The sequence below is a fragment of the Lepus europaeus genome, chromosome 10 (assembly GCF_033115175.1).
Source record: "Lepus europaeus isolate LE1 chromosome 10, mLepTim1.pri, whole genome shotgun sequence".
In the NCBI taxonomy this organism is placed as follows: Eukaryota; Metazoa; Chordata; class Mammalia; order Lagomorpha; family Leporidae; genus Lepus; species Lepus europaeus.
In genome coordinates, this window is record NC_084836.1 from 10,198,234 (window position 1) to 10,216,699 (window position 18,466).

The 18,466-nt window shown below is 56.9% G+C and overlaps 1 protein-coding gene across 1 annotated transcript in view; it reads left to right on the forward strand.

Annotated features, from left to right (window-relative positions):
* Positions 1-18,466, forward strand: part of MYH9 (myosin heavy chain 9) — an 85,348-nt gene that overhangs the window by 13,937 nt on the left and 52,945 nt on the right. The window contains exon 2 of the mRNA XM_062202903.1: positions 14,432-14,783. Within this exon, the coding sequence (XP_062058887.1) occupies positions 14,451-14,783 (333 nt within the window). The 5' untranslated portion in view covers positions 14,432-14,450. The remainder of the gene's footprint in view (positions 1-14,431; positions 14,784-18,466) is intronic.

The window sequence follows — 18,466 nt, forward strand, 5'->3', positions numbered from 1 at the left end:
GGAGTATTCTACAGCTTGGTCCTGGCCTGGCTCCCGGGGGTCAGGGGCTGTCACTGCACAGATGCTCCTGGCCTGGACTGCAGCCGATTGCTGGCCACAGCCTCCTGCCCTGGGCTGAGCCCTGCCAGGCCACAGCAGCTCTGGGTCACCTGTGCTCTTACCCCTCTGATCAGGCCGCTGCTGCTGTCTCCCAGTCCCACTGGGAGCCCTGTTGCACGCTGTGGGCATCTGCTGCTCCATTGCATCCTTCAAGGCAGTGAAGCAGTGTGGTTAGACACAAAGCCCCCAGCCTCCTGGGGCCCTGCATAAGATGTGCAGGATACAGACACTGGCCACTACTGCCTGCAAGCCCTCAAGTGAGTCACACAGACATTGTGGGCCTCCGTTTTCTCATTTGCAGAAATGGGACACACGCAGAACCTTCCCAGGGCTGGCAGGGGTGGGTGGGTGTCTGTGTTCAAGCGAGATCACCTGTGAGAAGCAGTCAGTGTTGGCAGCAGTTAGTTCATTACTTGTTAACCGAATCCTGGGAGGTGGGCTTCAAAATTCTCATTTTGCAGGTGAGGAATGGGGAGGTTCTGAATGCTGAAATAACTTACCTAGATGTCCTCTGCCAGTGCTCACTCTCAGCTCGGCAGATCCCAGCCTGCCCTCCTCCCAGCATCCTCAGGCCTTGCAGGTGCACCTCTGTGTGCGCCCAGGTCTCTGAGTCTGAGAGAGGGGTGGAGTCCATGGGCCATTACTACCAGGCATGAGAGTAGATTCCCTACAGGATTAGGGCCCCCAGGGTGTGAATATGTGGAGAGCACCTTCTCTGTCTCATCACTGCCGGCCAGTGGGCTTCTGTTCCATGTGGTGTATTAAGCCCCGCCCCTGCCCCATGTTGGGCAAGTCACTAAGCCTCCCACTTTTTTGTAAGAGGGGGTGGGGACAGCATAAAACTGGCCTTGGCTTTGTCCGCTGGGCAGGCTCAGATGCTGGGAGCACAGGGAAGGGAGTGTGTCTGACGAACACCTGGTGTTGGGTTTGCTGCACCTGCTGTTTCCTGCCTGAGGTTGGGTCTCCAGAGTTTCCCTTTGGGTTTGGACTTGGCCTAACTGCGACCTTGGGCAGTCACGAGGCTAGTCTGAGCTGTCTGGTGAAGACTGAGTCCGGTGGGTGTTTTTCAGACTGTCAAACACAGCTTCTTAGTGGGTGGCAACCAGTTTTTCCTTTTTTTTTTTTTAGAAATGAGACAAAATAGACTGGAATGGAAAATAGTATATATTATTTCATGATGCTTTTCTCAGACTAATTTGTCTGTATTTGTAATAAAATGGTTTTAAATTGAGAGAGAAAATGTTAGAGCCCGCAGGGCGGTGGTCTGGGCTGCTCCCACAGCCCTGACTTGGCATGGCTCCCATCTGCAGATCCGAGCTGGAGCCCAGGCTCCCGCAGCCCGGCCTGGGAGTGGAGCTCTTGCAAGCTGAGACTCTGTAACTAAAGTTCTTCACAAAATTCTGGGAAATGAGCTGCATTCCTGGGGTGGAATAAATCATGGCGCGCAGGGCTAGGCAGGATGTGACTTCAAACCCCCGAAGTGGGCTGTGTGGGGCGGCAGCCGTGACTGACTCATTGTGAGCTCAGCGGCGACACAGACGGTCTTGAGAGAGGAGGCCAGAGTCGTGGGGCGGGGGGAGGGGCCGCGTGCCCGGGGCGCCACCAAGCACTGCTGCGGCAGCTCGCCTCATCCTTACAATGGCCCTGTGAGTTATAGAGAGGGGGCCGGCCGCCAGAGCTGCAGGGGGCTGCACCGCACCCACACGCCCGGCACACCCGGCCTGCTGCCTGCAGCTGTCACACGGTACCTGGGGTCGTCTCCACTTTACAAGTCGGGAAAACCAAGGCCGTGGGTCAGCCTGGCAGGCAGTGTCTCCCTGTGGGTCTGGCAGCCGACGTCCAGCCTGCAGGCCTGCCTCCTGGGTCTGGTTCTTTCTGCGATATCCGGGAAGAGGGAATGCATTCACGGATGAAGCCGTTCTCAGAGTCCACTTGAGTGACCTTGCGACCATTTCCGGAAGATTGTTGCTGGCCCCTGGCCCGTACGTGTCTTTCAGAAATAAAGATCAGTGTCGATCAGGTGGGGGCAGGGCAGTGACAGTGACCCTGGGCAGCCACTCTGGGCCTTTGCTGCCTGGCCTCACAAGGGAGAGTGGAGCCACACGGCAGCCATACTGGTGTCTGGACAGCGAGATACAGGACTGCTGGCCTTAACGTCGGGCGCTTCAGGGTGGGTGGCAGAGATTCTATTAGCCTTGATCCTTGGGAAGACTGGGGCCTCTCCCATTACTTTAATCCACCAGGTGTTGTTCAGCACCTGCTGTAGATCAGGTATTGAGGACCCAGTAGGGACCTGCTTCTAGCCCCGCCCTAGACAATGGAGGCAGGAAGGCTGTGGGTGGGAGTGGTTGTATGGTTCAGGTGTTTGGGGGGGGTTATTTAAGTATCACCCGGAGAATAACGAGCCGTGAAGGGCTGGTGGATTCTGGGCTGAGAGGTCCTCAAAAGCTGTCTCCCTGCTCTCTGGTTGCGCGTCTCAGGACCAGCACTGCTCTTCCGCTCAGGAGGCGGCTGTGTAATTAAGTTGCGTGAATATGGTTATTTTTCTGCACGGGGGTTTCAGCAGGCTGCATCACAGGCTCCAGGGAGGAAGAACCGTCCCATCAGCAGAAAGCGGCTGCATCCATCTGAAGCTGCCCCTGTGGGCCTGGGAAGCCCCTGCTCAGCTGGGAGGGAGGTGCTGTCCGCAGGGCACGCTTGGTGTGGGGTGGCCTGAAACCTGCCAAGCAGCTCTCCTGTCAGTCTTTTCCAAAGCAGGGTGGGGAAGCAAGTGGAGGGATCCTCTCTGCCCCCCTCCCTCCCCTGCAGTGTAGGAGGGGCCGCCTCCCCCACACCTGAATGGCTGGCTTCCTCTTGCAGTGAGTGAAAGCTTATTACCCAGTAGGTGAGGCACAGGCATATGTGTGATCTCACTACGCAAATATTGAACCAATTAAAAGCAGAGCCAGGGTCCAGTGTGGAGGCTTATCTGCAGATCCAGTCCCAGGCCTGCCTGCCAGCTCAGCCTCCAACGTTGTCCAAAAGTGGCCTGACCTGTTGCCTGTGGGTCCTTCCCGCTTCCGCCTCTCCTCTGAGTTTTGAGCACTTCTGTTCTTTTCAGATAGCGCTGACCAAGGACCCTGCCCACACGGCACCCTGGGCCCAGGCAGCACTTGAATGAGGGGGCTTGGTGAGGGTGCTCCTAAGGGCACCCAGAGTGGTTTGGAGGAAGGCAGAGTGTGCAGGGTCTTGGCGGAGGGAGGAGGATGGGTCATCCACCGTAGGGTGGTAGGACAGGCTGCCCATGAGCTGGGGTACATCTGTGTTTGCAGGCTCTCCCTGGAGAATCGGGGAGCCAGTGGGAACAGACCCTGTGTGTGTGGGGGCGGGTCGACCCTGGAGGCAGAGGACAGTGGAGCAGGTTGAGAAGGCAGTGGTGAAGGCCATGACAGCAGCTTCTCTCCAGGCCCAGTGGGCCGCCATCCTGGTGTGATTGCCACGGCCGAGTGGGAGCTCTGATTGCCTTCTGCCCTCCCCGATTGCTCACGGTTTTCATTGAGAAGCAGTTTCCGTGCTGAGGACCCAAAGCCGTGGATCCGTGGCCCTGAGGTTGGGATGTTTGTGAAGGAGGCCCAGCCTGTGTGGCACACGCCATGTGAGATCTGTGCCCAGGATGCTCCGCACAGTGGCCCTGGAGCTCCAGGGATGTGTCGCGCTCCCTTGGGAGGAGAAGGCCGCAGCAGGACGTGGACTTCCAGTACCGTCCCAAGCCGGCTCTCTGGGGTAGATCAGAGGTGACATCTGTGGCTGCAGCGTTTCCCTCTCCTGGGAATTTGCTGGCTCCCTGCTGCTGGTCCCTGGTACTTTCCAGCTGCTTAGTTCTACAGCGTGCCCCGCTTCCCTGCCCCCAAGCTCCCCAGTGGAGGTCAAGGACAGTGATCTCTTTAAAATACAAATCTGGTGATGTCACCCTTGCCTGCTCCTGTCTCCAGAATAAAGTCCACATTCCTAATTGCTGATAAGATCCTGGGTAAACTGCCCCTGTGAAGCCCCCAGCCTCATCTCAAAGCTCCTCCCTCCCCCCATTTAACAGTAGGGAATGTATGCAAAACCTCCAGTGTCTTTGAAAAGATTTATTTTATTTTTTTTGACAGGCAGAGTTAGACAGCGAGAGGGAGAGACAGAGAGAAAGGTCCTCCCTCCGTTGGTTCACCCAAATGGCCGCTACGGCTGGCGCTGCGCCGATCCGAAGCCAGGAGCCAGGTGCTTCCTCCTGGTCTCCTATGTGGGTGCAGGGCCCAAGCACTTGGGCCATCCTCCACTGCCTTCCTGGGCCATAGCAGAGAGCTGGCCTGGAAGAGGAGCAACCAGGACAGAATCCGGCGCCCCGACTGGGACTAGAACCTGGGGTGCCGGCGCCACAGGTGGAGGATTAGCTTAGTGAGCCTTGGCGCCAACCTGAAAAGATTTCTTTGATTGACAAATAAAACTTGTATGTGTTAGTTGGGTCCAGAATGCTGTTTTGAAGTAAGTGCTGGTGTGATTTTTGACGGCCTGGGCTGCGTTGGCAAAGTGCAAGTGGCCACAGGCCTGTGTAGTCAGCCAGGTGCCAACACCGCGGCATTCTCCGGGCTCTCTCCCCAAGCCCCTCTGGGTGCAGCCTTGGAGAAGGGCAGGGCCGGGGGCAGCTGTGGGACTCTGGGGCTAAATTCCTCTCTGGTTCGTCTCTGCTCTGGCTCTCTTATCTGCTCAGCATCGCACAGGCCTGGGTTGGAATCCTGCTAATGGAAACAAGCCCCAGCTTCTTCTGTAAGCAAACAACATTCCTGAGGGGGGGAGGGGCTCTTCCACAGCCCTCCAGTTCCTACAACTTCTGTGCTCTGGGTCCTGGGCAGCCGGAAGGAGCTGCCCCCAGCCATCTTTTCCTAACCCGGGGAGAGTGGCACGTGGGAGGCGCTGCTGTAGGCTTGGTCCTGGGAGGCAGAGGGGCCACTTTGCTGACCCTGCCATGAGCTGTTCTCATGGCCCTCATGTTGATACAGATACGATGCTGTGGTGTGTGAGGCCACATGGCAGCCACAGGGTGCAGGGGCCCCTTGCAGGTGGAAACAGGCAGAGGTGCCCGGCTGCTCAGCGCCACACCAGACTCGAACCAAGCTCCCCTGCTGCAGGCCTCTTCCACATCCCACCAGACCGGCATTGCCCACGCCAGCACTGAGAAGCCATCAGGTGCAGTGAGTGCGTTGCTCTTCCTGCAGGCTTCCCAGAATCTTTTGTGTGCGTCCTGACTACGGGAGAGCCTCGCAGCCTCCCGTGGTCGTGGGAAGCTCTTGCAAAGTCCCCAGGAGTCATTGGACTGTCCCATGTTGTCTGTGGCCAGGTGGAACCTGGACAAGGAGTCACCCAACTTCTGGGAACTTCCAGAGACCCCAGTGTCACTGCTACAAAGGATGGGGACCAGAGGGGAGTTGGGAGGGAATTCCCCGGAAGTGGCGGATTCCTTGCTAGGAACTTGAATTCGAACTCTCCTCATGGTAGGTGTTTTTGTCTCATTCTAAGGCTGGGAAATTGAGGTGCTGACGAACCGCAGTCAGGAGCCGGGCACTTGGGATTCAAGCCTGGGTCTGTCAGGCCCCAACCGTGTGCCATTCCATCCAGTCATGGTGTGTTACAAGTTCTTGTCTTGGGACTGCAGCACCGGTGCCCCACATGGAAGGCTTCTGTCTGGGTTTTGCGTTGGTGCCAAAGGTTGGGGGCTCCTGTACTTGGTGGGTGGACAGTGGCAGATGCTCCAGGTGAACCCACACTTGCTCGTCTTTATCCTTGTCCCCAAGGCGAGCAGAGGTCACACCCTCAGAGCCCTGTCAGGAATGCTGACCTGATAGCAGATGTGTCTCCACCTTGCTTAATCAGGAAATGCTAGAAGGTTCCAGAAAACTAAGATGGCCCAACCTTGTGCAAATCTTGGGGGCCAATAAATCATCTCCATACTAGATCGAAAGCCCCAATCATGTTTTCTTTCCCTTTCTGTTTTGAGGACACAAAAGTTAGTGCATCGGTGGCTTGGCTTTGGGGACCCTCGTGCGTGCTTTCAGTCTGAGCCCCCTTTTCCTTCGGCTCTGACCCCGGCCCTCTTGGCACGGCCCGAGCGGGTTTCCAGCCTCTGAGAGATCATCCTCGCTGTCTTCCTCGTTGCCCTAACTTCATGCATCCAGGAAACCGGAGCACCTGCTCTGGGTCAGACATTTGACGTGGAGATGGAAGTCACTGTCCCCGTCCTCAGCTGAGGTGGCTGGTGGGATCCGGCTCCTTGCCCATCGCAGAGAGGGATTCCAAAGCAAGGGGGCGGGGGCGCACTGGGGAGGCCTCACCGAGTGGAGCATTGGAGCGGACCTCTGAGCGGGTTCCTGGTGTGAGGGCGCCGTGTCTTCACAGACCTGCAGGTGCGAGCAGAGTGGGAAGTGAGAGGAGACCCCTGTGAGGAGGGGTTGGTGAGGGAGGGGGAGATGAGTGACTGGGTCACAGACTTGCTGCCGCACAGAGGAGATTAGATTTTATCCTGATGGCGTGGAGCCGCCGGGCCTATGGGATTGGCCCAGAAATACCCAAAAAAAGGCAGATAAGGCATGATAGGGCCGGTGAGTCACCCTAAAGGCTGCAGGAGGGCAGATCTAAAGGAGTTCTGTAGAAGAGGCAGGGAGGCCGTGGGGAGGTGGTTGTCCCAGTCCGGGAAGCTGGGGGTGGGGAGGCACAGCCTGGACTGGGCAGGGGTCTGGAGGTAGCAGTGCTGATGCACCAGGCAGGCGTTGACAGCCGCTGTCGGGGTGGCCAGAGGGACTGTTTCCCCTGGCATGGAGACCCAGAGAGGGTGCTTAGGCGTATTGGTGATGGCATGGGAGGGGGCTGTGGGCAGAAGTATTCCCCGGGATGGCTCAGTGGTAGGAGCCTTCGACTCCTGGGTCTGCCCTAAACTGTTCAGTAATAGCTTTGGATGGCGTCTCCAGGATGGGGTGAGCTGGCATAGCCATAGGAGCAAGCCTTGCCCCAAAAGGTGGCTGCCACCTGTCTCCCGATAATCACCTGGACCATTTGACACGGGTGAGTTTTGCTTGTGAGTCAGGGGCTGTGTTGGAGGTTCTGGTGGGCATCATACCTGTGCAGTCACAGCCGTCTCTCTTGTCTGATCGGTTTTTAAATTGTGTAGCTTAAAGTCCATACAGGTTGGACCCCTTAAAAGACAGTATGTTAGAAGGGACAGTCCTCCTTGGTGGCAGTGCCTTCCGTAGCGGTCACTGTCGGCGCGCTGGGGACTCCGTGCCCTTCACAGCTGGGGGAAGCTTGACTGAGAAGAGATTGGGCTTCACCTGGAAGGACTTGGTCATCTGGGCCCCTTAAACCAGGGGTCTCAGCCTGCGCAGTTGCTGGTCACAGCTGGAGACGGGGACCCTGGCGTCTGGTGGGGAGGCCCGGATGCTGCATCCTGTCGTGCACGGGACAGCCTGCGACACAGAGTTGTGCGGCGGGTGCTGAGTGGGGAAACTGCCTGCACGGATCACATCACTCCGTCGTCAGTGAGCCACTGCACCCCCTTTCTGTTGGTTGGCGCTGGCTCTTCTCCCCTAGCCTGGAATACTTTCCTGTCATGTCTTCCCCTCACCCATCAGTCTTCTGTAGAGGAGGCAGGGAGGCCATGGGGAGGCGGGGCCCATCCTCCAGGGCCCTGCCTTGACGCTCCCTTGAGCTTCCTGCCCTTCCTCTTTGTTCCTACAGCAGGTTGCTCTTCCTCCCCTCTCACTCCTCCCTGAGGCTTCCATCAGGGCTGGTGCTCCATAGTGACAGGTGTCCTGTCTTAGGGGTGGGTGTAAGGGTATACAGATGTTACAGGTAGATAGCCCTGGGGGATAGGTAGGCAGCAGGAAGTATCTGCATTTACAGTTGAAGCCAGAGAGCTGCAGGGGCCCAAGGTCACACAGCATGTGATTACGGTCAGTCGTCATGGGGCAGATCTGTCTGATGGGTGTCTGCCGGGTGTTGACTGTCAGAAGAAAACCAGAGGGGCCGGCGCTGTGGCGTAGTGGGTAAAGCCACTGCCTGCAGCACCAGGTCCTGTATGAGCACGGGTTCGAGTGCTGGCCGCTCCACTTCCTGCTCTCTGCTGATGCACCTGGGAAAGCAACAAAAGATGGACCAAGTGCTTGGGCCTCTGCACTCACGTGGGAGACCTGGAAGAAGCTCCTGGCTTCAGATCTGCCCAGCTCTGGCCATTGTGGTCATTTGGGGAATGAACCAACAGATGGAAGACCTCTCTGTGTCTCTCCCTCTCTTTCTTTCTCTGTAACTCTGACTTTCAAATAAATAAATAAATCTTAAAGAAGAAGAAAAGAAAACCAAAACTTGTTTTTTGCCTGCCTGCCTTCTCTTTACTATGCTGTCCAGATTGACACGTAACTGGGTGTGTGTGCGTGCACTCACAGCCCTCAGTGTGTTAGTTGAGTGAAAAAGTGAATGTAATGGGTTTGAAAGTTTCTAAATGGTGATCAGCTGCTTTCCAGGAGCCTTTGTAGCCATGGGCTTCAGGCACGTTGGTAATTTTGTTAAACTCGAAACCAGCAGCCACAGGGAGAAAGAGTTCATCTGTGTTCCCTGGGCTAGGGTTGGGGACGCAGAACCAAAGGCAGAGGGGCTGCTCCGTGATTCTGCTGGAAGTAGGTTTCCAGTTTCCTGAAGAGTTTCTGAGCTGGATCCTCGGTGTGCCCAGGCCATGGGGTATTGGTTTGTCTGACTCCTGGTAGACCAGGTAGAGGACTCAAATGGCTGGCCCAAGGTTACCCACCCCCTTCTTCCTCTGGGCTCCAGTGATAGAAGTTGAAAGTTGGAGTCCCTTGTGTGGCCAGCCTGAGGAGGTGGCATTTGCTTTCAGACATTGGTTAATGTCTGTTTAACCAGGGGGTATTGGTTTGTTTCCTTCCCAGAGCCCTGGGGACCTCGCCAGGGAGGCATGGAAGTAGGAACTGAGCAGGGTGTTCAGGGTTCCTGGTCCGAGTCTGAACCTGGGTTTTGTGGCCTGTCCGAGCTCCCTGTCCCTCACGTGTAAGTGGATGTGATGACCCACTCCTTAGGAAATTACTGGGAGCACTGCGGGGGCAAAGCGTAGCCCTAATTCGCTGGCCCTCGGTGTGCAGCAGTCGTGTGATGACTTGAGAGCTCCCAGCCTAGATCTGGGCCCCGGGAAGGCACAGGTCAGCGCTGCTGTCCAGGAAGAGCTGCTCCTGACATCGTGGCCGCGGCTTGGCTTGGTAGAGCAAGGTGCTCGCAGCTTGGCTTCCGAATAAACACAAGTGAAAAGACACAGGGGAAGGGATGGAGAGGGTTCTTTAGGAAAATGAGGTGGAATAAAAGGTCCAAATGGATGTTTGGGGGGAAGGGGAGAAGGCAAATACTCAAGGAATTTCATTTTGGGTTGAAAGGAGAGGTTTTTGGTCAACCTATTTATTTTCAGTTTCATCATTTCCTGAGAGTCCTAATTTAGCTTCTGGTTGTGTCCTGCTCGAATATGGCCTAAAAAGGCAACTGCTGGGGTTTCTGGAGTTGGACCGGCACCCGCAGGAAGCACGTGGAAGGCGCTGGGGACGCCTCAGCCTCATCTGGTCTCCAGTGGCCTCTCGCCGCCTCCTTAACTCCTTGTGTGCCTGCTGGTTCCTGCCGACACTCCCAGTCGTAGCCGCAGAGATTTGCTCCCGCGAGCAGTTCTGCTGGCCACGGACGATGCTGGCGGGGTTGTTCTCACATAAACACTCTGCTACCCATGGCACGCTGAATCAGCCCTTTTGGAAAAGAACTTAACAATGCATGTTGGGGACATGAAAATGCTCAGATGGGACGGCAGTTCGCCTCGCAGCTAAGTTGCCAGTGTTCCACACGGGGTGCTGGGTTGATACCCGGCTTTGGCTGCCGACTCCAGCCTCCTGCTAATGCAGACCCTGGGAGGCGGGCTCGAGTAACTGGACTCCTGCCACCTACGTGGGAGACCTGGATTGAGTTTCTGGCTCCCAGCTTCTGTCTTGGCCATTGCAGCAATCTGGGGAGTGAACAGCCCATAGGAGTTTGCTTTGCCTCTTGAGTAAGTAAATTTTCAAAAAATGTTTCTTTGCTCCAGTAACCCCATGTCTGCAAATTTATCTTAAGGTAGTATGCTAGATATAGGAGGGGGGCCTTAAAAGTGGTAATCAAAAAAAAAAAAAAAATCCCACTTTGGAATATTATGCAGCCATTGAAGTGGTCAACGTTGAGGCCTCCCTCCTCTGGTTGTGTGACCCAGGGCCGCTGCAACTCCACCTGCCAGTGAAGCGTTTGGGTGGAAGTGGTCCATGAGCAGGTTCCAGCCCCTGGGGGAACGGTCAGAGTTGGTAGGGAACATGCAAGATGGGAAACCTTGTCCTGTGCCTGTGATAATAAATTCAAGTGTTTGCATGAACCAGGATGCTAAGAAGGGACCACTACAAAGAAAACTGATTAGGGGTAGGGTGGTGGCAGGGGTCGGTTCAGGAATTTGGGGGATGCTATTCTTTCAGTTCTGAAAAGCTTTTGATGGGGTGCACTCGAGAAAAGCTTCGGGGAGGCTGTTGAGCACAGTCGCAGGTCAGGGTGGGGGGAGTGGCCAGACGCTGGCCGATGTCTCCCTGGCCCCATCTCCAGTTCCCCTCACTTGGCTGGTAGCAGCTCTCGACCATCCCCAGTGCATAAATGGCGTATGTAGGGTACGGATTATGGAGAAGGCTTTTCATCTGCCTGCATCCCGGAGAGGTAGCACGAACCTGCCTGGGCACACACAGGTCAGTCGCCTCTTTCCCTGACACCTGTGGGAACAGAAAGCCGCGTGGCCCCCGACTTCGTGAATGTGGGTGTTCCTTCCAGGCAGGCGATGAAGGGGACCTTTCATAGGCGCTCTATTGTTTATCACGACCTCTGCAACCCTCCCAACCGGTCTAACCCATGTATTGATCTTGGCACTGTTACTCACCCACGTCATTGCAGCAGAAACCAAAGCTCTGTCCTTGGGCCTGCCAAGCAAGGCCTGGCTTTGTTTAATGAAAAATTCTGCTGGGAGGGAGCAGCCTTCTGTGTTGGGTCAGCCCGAGGGAATGCATTGTAGCCCATGCTCCTACAGGAGGTGTGGCTCAGTCTCTGGGCTTCTGTTAGCCTTCAGGAGTGGACAGTGCTGGCCTGTGGCTGTCCTCTGCTCTGTCACCAAGGCTGGAAGGCATGGCAAGGAGCCGAGGGCCATGGGCTTTGTTGATTCTCCCCCTGCCGACTGCTGTAATATTTGTGACCAAATATGAGCAGTTTACCCAGATCCCAGGATAGGCCTGGGGCCCAGCACCTGCCGTGTGCGGGAGCCTGTGGGCTGTGAGAAGCCAGGCTTCCACACGGGTTCTTTGCTTTGGTGTTGCTGGGATGAAGTGGAGCTTGACGGGGGCCACGGCTGCTGGGCTGCTCACCGGCTGCTGACGGTGGCCGGCCAGGGGAGTGAGAACACCCAAGTCATAATGCACTCTGTTTCTTGACAAGCCGCATGGTCCACACGGGGGAGGCTCGCCGTCGGCCCCCCTGCCTGTCTGATCACATCAGTAAATATTTGTCAAACGCTGTGGAATGCTGCCTTGTCCACCCTCTGTGTCACACTTAGCTGACCAGCAGTTCAGCCCAGCCAGACTTCTGCAGGAGCATGGGCACAAGTGGCCAGGCAGCTCTGGGTTAGAATCTCCCTCCATCATGGGGCTGGGCCACTCTGGGCAAGCAACTCACCTTCTCTGAGCCTGTCTCTTCCCTTCCAGTTGGGGATGGAAGAGCCCTTTCGCAGGTGAGTGGCTAGGTGAGGTGGGGAATGAACTGAGCTCGCCGTTGGCCTGTAGGGGCTGAGTAGCCGTCTCTCTCCACCTTCTCCTGGCCGGGGTCTTGCGAAGGGCAGCGTGTGCTCGGGTGTCTTCGCTGGCAGGGTCAGGGACTGCCCCAGCGGCAGACTCTGGATTTTGCAGGGTGGGGTTCAAGTGAAGCTCCCTCTGTGTTGATGGGGAGTGGTCTTCCCTTTGTGGGTTTGAGAACCAAGCAGCATGTGAGACCCTGTGCTCTGCGATCATTTCAAGTTCACGGGCAGGGCAGGGCAGGGACGTGATGAAGGGGGACGCTGGGGAGACCGACTAGTCAGATGCGCAGCAGGGAGGCAGAGATGGCTGGCATTTACTCTGGCACAGAGAAGGCCTGGTTGGGTTTGCCTGGCTGGGCTGGCTGGTGTGGGTGTAGTGGCAGCTGAAGAAGCTGGCTGTGCCGCAGCCCTGCTCTTGTTTAGACCCTAGAACCACAGGAAAGATGAGGACGAACCAGGAGCGGCCTTGGAGGGACGCGGTGGCCTCTGGTCCCCTGCGGGAGGCAGCAGGGTTTGCTTGTGCCGGGACTGTAAACAAAGCCACCAGCTGGGGGAGCTGCTGAGCCTGCCCTTGGACTTGCCTTGAGCCGCAGGTTTCCTGGAAAACAGCCCCTCCTGGAGTGGGTCCAGGGCAGCCCCCAGTCTTGATCTGGAAACCATTTAAGGAGCCCAGATAAGAAGGCCTGGACGGCCCAGGTTTTCCTTTGTTCCTCCCCTCCCAGGCCCCCAGCTCCGAGCAGTCGGTCCTGGTCCCTCTTGGAATCTGGAAGCATAAGATCCAAGTGCCTCTGGGTTTAGATCTTGGCCCTCTTGGATTTTTGGGAGGGGGTGGTGAACTTGGTCTCCCAGAGGGAAAAGCCTTCTGTGCCTGGAGCTGGGCACTGGGGACTTCTGGTGGCCGCGGGCTGTGTGTCTTTGACCAGTGTTTCCTGCTTTGGGTTCACCCAAGGAACAGTCCTCCCTGCTGACCCGGCCTACGCCTTTAAGCAGGGCTAACTCCCCAGTTAGTTGTGGGAGGGCCACAGGACTAGGAGGACTCGAGTCTTCTGGGAGATCCTGGAAGCTTCTGTCTGTGAAACGGGGATGATGATAAGGCCTCCCGAGCTCAGTTATATGACGGAGATCTTTTGAGATGGTGAGATGCGTGTGACTGTGTCGTGAGCTATAAAACCACACGGATGTAAGGGACTGTTATGTCATCATCTTACAGATGAAATTTGAAAACAAACAAACAGGCCCATGGGTTGTGAGGGTGGCCCTTCTACCTGAGTGCTCCTGAGGAGGCGCGGTTGTTCTCCGTGACGCTTCCTGGAGCCTGGCTTCTTTTCCTCTCGCCTTATTTCTTTGGGCTGCGTTCTTGAGATGGAACTAAAATCAGGAGCAACAGAGAGTGGTGGTGTTTTCAGTTCTTGCCTTTGTTGACTCTAAAGAAAGAAAAAGGTTTTTAAACTGGAAACTTGCGCCGTGTGTGGTAAGTAGTACTTTGGTGGCTAATTAGAAATCCATTCTGTTGGAAGCCCTCCTAGCTTGTGTGGTCTGCCTTCTCCGGAGCATGGCTGTCTGTCTTTGAGACTGACTGGGCGCATCATCAGGCACGATAGTCTTGTCTGTGGATTCGTTTGGTTGCCTGTTGACCCTAGGATGACAGCGCTCAGTGTTCATTTCTCACAAAATCCCTGCTATTGCTGGTGCTGTGGCTCAATAGGCTAATCCTCCGCCTAGCGGCGCCGGCACACCGGGTTCTAGTCCCGGTCGGGGCACCGGATTCTGTCCCGGTTGCCCCTCTTCCAGGCCAGCTCTCTGCTGTGGCCAGGGAGTGCAGTGGAGGATGGCCCAAGTGCTTGGGTCCTGCACCCCATGGGAGACCAGGATAGCACCTGGCTCCTGCCGTCGGATCGGCGCAGTGCACCGGCCGCAGCGTGCCAGCCGCGGCGGCCATTGGAGGGTGAACCAACGGCAAATAGGAAGACATTTCTCTCTGTCTCTCTCTCTCACTGTCCACTCTGCCTGTCAAAAAAAAAAAAAAAAAATCCCTGCTATTAATTTGTTCTCTTAGTGATCTACATCTTTCTCACAAAGATGTGGAGCAGGAAATTTTGGCAAATGGCACCTGGTTATGTGGGGCTTGCTGGCATTGTGATTCTGTACAGTTCACAAAGAGAAGAGTGGGGGTGCGCCGTCCAGTGTGGCTGATCCACGCCTGTGTGTCGCTTGGTGACGAGTTACATTCTGAGAAATGCATCATTAGGCAATGTCGCCACTGAGTGAGCATCGTAGTGTGTGCGTCCACGGACCCAGGGGAGCCAGGGCCTCACTAGGTGGCCTCAAGGTACCGGAGCTCCGTCCTACGTCCCTGATTGGCTGCAGCCTTGTTCTGTGGCATATGGCTGTAGCTGTGGCTAACGTTCTGTTCTTTTTCCTCCCTTTTAGGTCCTGGCTGTAAGTCACCATGGCACAGCAAGCTGCTGATAAGTATCTCTACGTGGACAAAAACTTCATCAATAACCCACTGGCCCAGGCCGACTGGGCTGCCAAGAAGTTGGTATGGGTGCCTTCCGACAAGAGCGGCTTCGAGCCGGCCAGCCTGAAGGAAGAGGTGGGCGAGGAGGCCATCGTAGAGCTGGTGGAGAACGGGAAGAAGGTGAAGGTGAATAAGGACGACATCCAGAAGATGAACCCGCCCAAGTTCTCCAAGGTGGAGGACATGGCCGAGCTCACGTGCCTCAACGAAGCGTCGGTGCTGCACAACCTCAAGGAGCGCTACTACTCAGGGCTCATCTACGTAAGTGGCCCGGGGGCCTGGGGGGCCTGGGGGCCTGGGGGGCCGGCCTCCCGCCACTGAGATACCTGTGTCCTGGGCTGTGGCCAAGAAGGGGCCCTGAGGAATGGTGGGCTCGAGACGCCTAGCTTTGGCATGTGAGCGGCCTACGGCAGTGTTCTCATAGCGTTACTTTATCCTGTGCAGTCTAGGGCACAGGGAGGCAGCCTGTGGTAGACCAGATGGAGGGAGGAGAACACTCTGTGTTTAGGGGTGCCCTGGCCTTGGTCCCCAAGTCTTGGTGGAGATAAGATAACGAGGTTCAGGCCTGTGCAGTAAATTCCTTCCAGATCTGGGGGCGCCGTCTCCTGGTTTCCCCCGCATTCCTGCTGCACCATCTGGTTCCCTGCCTACTCACCGTTCAGCCCGGTCTCCTTGGTGTCTCTGCCTCCTCGTTCTTTCTAGAAGCATAAAGAACGTTTGTCTGGTTGGGTCCCTGGTGCTCAAGAAGAAGGTTGGATAGGGAGCCCATCTGACACGTAGCCTGGCACCCACTGGGCTGGGCACAGGTGATGTGTGTTTGGTGAAGGCCCAGGGTCGGCACGTGCAAAGGCCCAGACGCGCCACGGATCAGGAGTGGTCTTTGCTGCGTCCTCCCGCAGGGCTGCTTTTGCAGGGAGACAGCGCCTCACCAAGGTAGAAAATGGAGATGACCATCTGCCCACCCCCTGGGGACAGGCTCCCAGCTCTCTGGCCCTGGCACCACCCAGTCCTTTCTAACACCAATCCTGAGTTCCTCTCTTCAGTACAAAGGTGTTTCCTCCTGGCTTTGTCCCAGTGGGGAGCAGACGTCTGCTCTTTCTTACCTGTGCCCGGAGCTGTCCTGGTCTTGTCTGGGCTGAACAGAGCAGTTATCAGAGTGCTTTTCAACCGGAAGGGAAGGCACATGTGATGGTCACAGCCCTCTCATCTTATGGATGGGGAGACCAGGTGCCAGCCAGGGGCTTTGCCCGTGACCACATGCGTGACTGAAGGAGCCACCCCTCAGCCTGCTGCCGGGGCAGCGAGCAGCTCCCAGAGGGTCAGCCGTGTCGTCTCCCGTATGATTTCAGAGCCTTGAGCACGTTTGTACAAGGTGCTGTCCCTGCCCACACGTCTGGTCTTTCTCAGTGCCCTTTGGTGTGCGGAACCCCTGGCCGAGCCATGGCCATCTTGACTGCCCGGAGCCCTGGCCAGACCGTCCGCAAGGACTGCATTCCCTTGCTGACCGCTAAGGCAATCCAGAAATACTGGGGGTGGGGGCGGCGACCACCCTCTGAGGACGCACGTGAAGTGGATGCACGGATTAGTCTCCTTGGAAAAACCCTGCTTAATGGCCCAGCTGAGCCCGGTGAGAAGCTGCTGTGCCAGGTGGGAAGCATTGAGGCCCAGAGACAGCAGGAGACTCACGTGGGGTCACAGCCGGGGGTTGGCAGGGCAGAGACCGGAACTGGAGCTTGCAGACTCTCAGCCCGCTGATCTCTCACCTGCTCGGTAACAGAGTGCCCAGGCCAGGGCAGCTAGAGCCTCTGGGACCTGGATCAGGACCCGGCCCTGTCCCATACTGCCCATGTGACACGGCTGCGTGGGCCCTCGCTTCCTTGTCTACGAGAACTCCACAAAGAATTCCACAGCAGCTGGCCCAGTGCAGGGCCTGCGCCGTCGGGGCTACCACCGTGCGTTCTAAGTGAAGGTGACGCCTCCTGTTTAGCTAGGATCCCATTTGGGATTCCCTGGGGGATGACACAAGCTGGGAGCCTGGGGCCTACAGCAGCTGATCGCACTCCGCCTTTCCCCGGCCCGCTGAGCAATCCTAGTTACCAACGTGCAGCAGTCAGTGTTCGCTGTTGCTGCTTCGCTCTGTGAGCAACACGCGTGGGTTTTCCGTGGACAGGAGCAGAGCTTTTCCCCGGGGCTCTTAGGCTGGAGGTGAGAAGTCGGTTTTGCCGTCACCTCCTGGGTGCAGTTCCTCCGGTCTCACGCTGGTCTTCCCTAAGCGTCAGTGCTAGGGGAGGAGTTGATGGTCTCTGCCACTGTTGCGTGGAGACCCCGGCAGGTGTAGAGCTGGGGGTGGGGATCAAAGCCACTTGACGGGGCCGCCTGGGCAGGGGATGCCGCCTCCTTCCCGGGCCAGCTCTCTACTGCAAGCCTGCAAGGCACGACCGCGGGAGCCTTTGTGCCGCGTGTTTGCCAGCCTCGTGGGCGGCGTGGCTAATTCCGCGCCACAGCTGCTCTGTCTTTTTCTTCAGGGGGTGAGGTCCCCTGGGTGGGGGAGTGGTTGGGCACAAAGAGCCTCTGTGGCCTGTGAATGGAGCGGCTCCCTGGCGTGGCCGAGTGGGAGCGAAGCCGCTTGCTCAGTGTCTGCGCCCCCGTCAGCTCACAGCGCCTCGCGTCCCTCCCACCTGAGCTGCAGCGCTCATTCCGCGGGCTCAGTCTGATCATCTCCACCGACTTTACGGGATTAGCCCGGGGAACCTGGAGCCCCTGTAGACCCCTTCACGGGACCATCTGCCCAGCCAGCTGTCCGAATGGCTTGTCTGATGCCCCCCGTCCCCCACTGCCCTGGCTCCCAGCTGTTCTCCAACATCTGGCTCTGTGGCACTCCCTACATGTGACCACGTGTCCTCGGCTTTTATTCCTAGGACTGGATTTCCTAGAGTGTGGGTTTCTCAAAGCCTGGGAACAAAGCTTGATTGTTTCTGAGCTCCTGGGATGACCTCGCTGCTCCCTGGCTTTTCTGTCTTGTCCCCACGCAGGGGGAGACAGAGGAGGCTTCTCTCGCCCCCTGCTTCCCGTAATCCCAAAGCCTGCAGGTGGCCAATTACTGCCTTTGGTCTTCCCTGCTTCAGAGCTTTGCTGGTCCCTGTGACAAGAGTGGTTGAAGGGAAAACAAATGCCTGATTATCCCAGGAAGAAAAGGAAGTCGAGGGCCCTGCGCTCTCCCCTCCACACAGAAGAGTCAGCCAAACACACTTGCTGGTCTCCAAGCTCAGCTGCTCTTTTGAATGCAGAGCAGTGTGTGGTTGGTGGCTGCATCCCAGTCCTGCCTTCAGTCTAACTCCTGCTTAGAAAATCCAAGTGCCGAAGCCTTGGGCTGAGTGTTTGTCCTCACGACCGGTTCCTGTGTGGCCCCATGGGGGGTCCACAGACCCGAGAAGGCACAGGTAGAAGGGACTGGCTGCTCTTTGGAGCAGTAGAAGTAGAGGCCACTTGTCACGGGGGTAACAGAAAGATCCAGGGAGCAGGGGAGACCTGAGCCTGCCTGGAGCCCCCTTCACTAGCCGCCTTCTGGCTCCGGCTCAGTGTCAGGATACGTGGCTTGCTCCAGATGCTTAAAAAAGAGCCGTGTCCCTCATCGGAGCACCTGCTACTGGGTGGTTTCAGGGGTCTTGTGCAGCCATGAGGAGTCTTGGGAGAAAGAAATAGCAGGACATTTATTAGAAAAAGAACCTGAAGTCACAGGTTATACAGATTCGCCCTGAGACGCTAAGGGAAGATGGACGTGTATATGCCATGGCCACTGGACATGCCCTCCTCCCCCACCCAGGACCTCAGTCCGAGGCAGTGCTGGGGCTGCGCCGAGGACTGTACCTTACTTCATTCTCGTAACCACGCGCTGAGGTGTAGACTTCTGTCTGTCCCTATTTCACAGATTGAGAAATGGATGG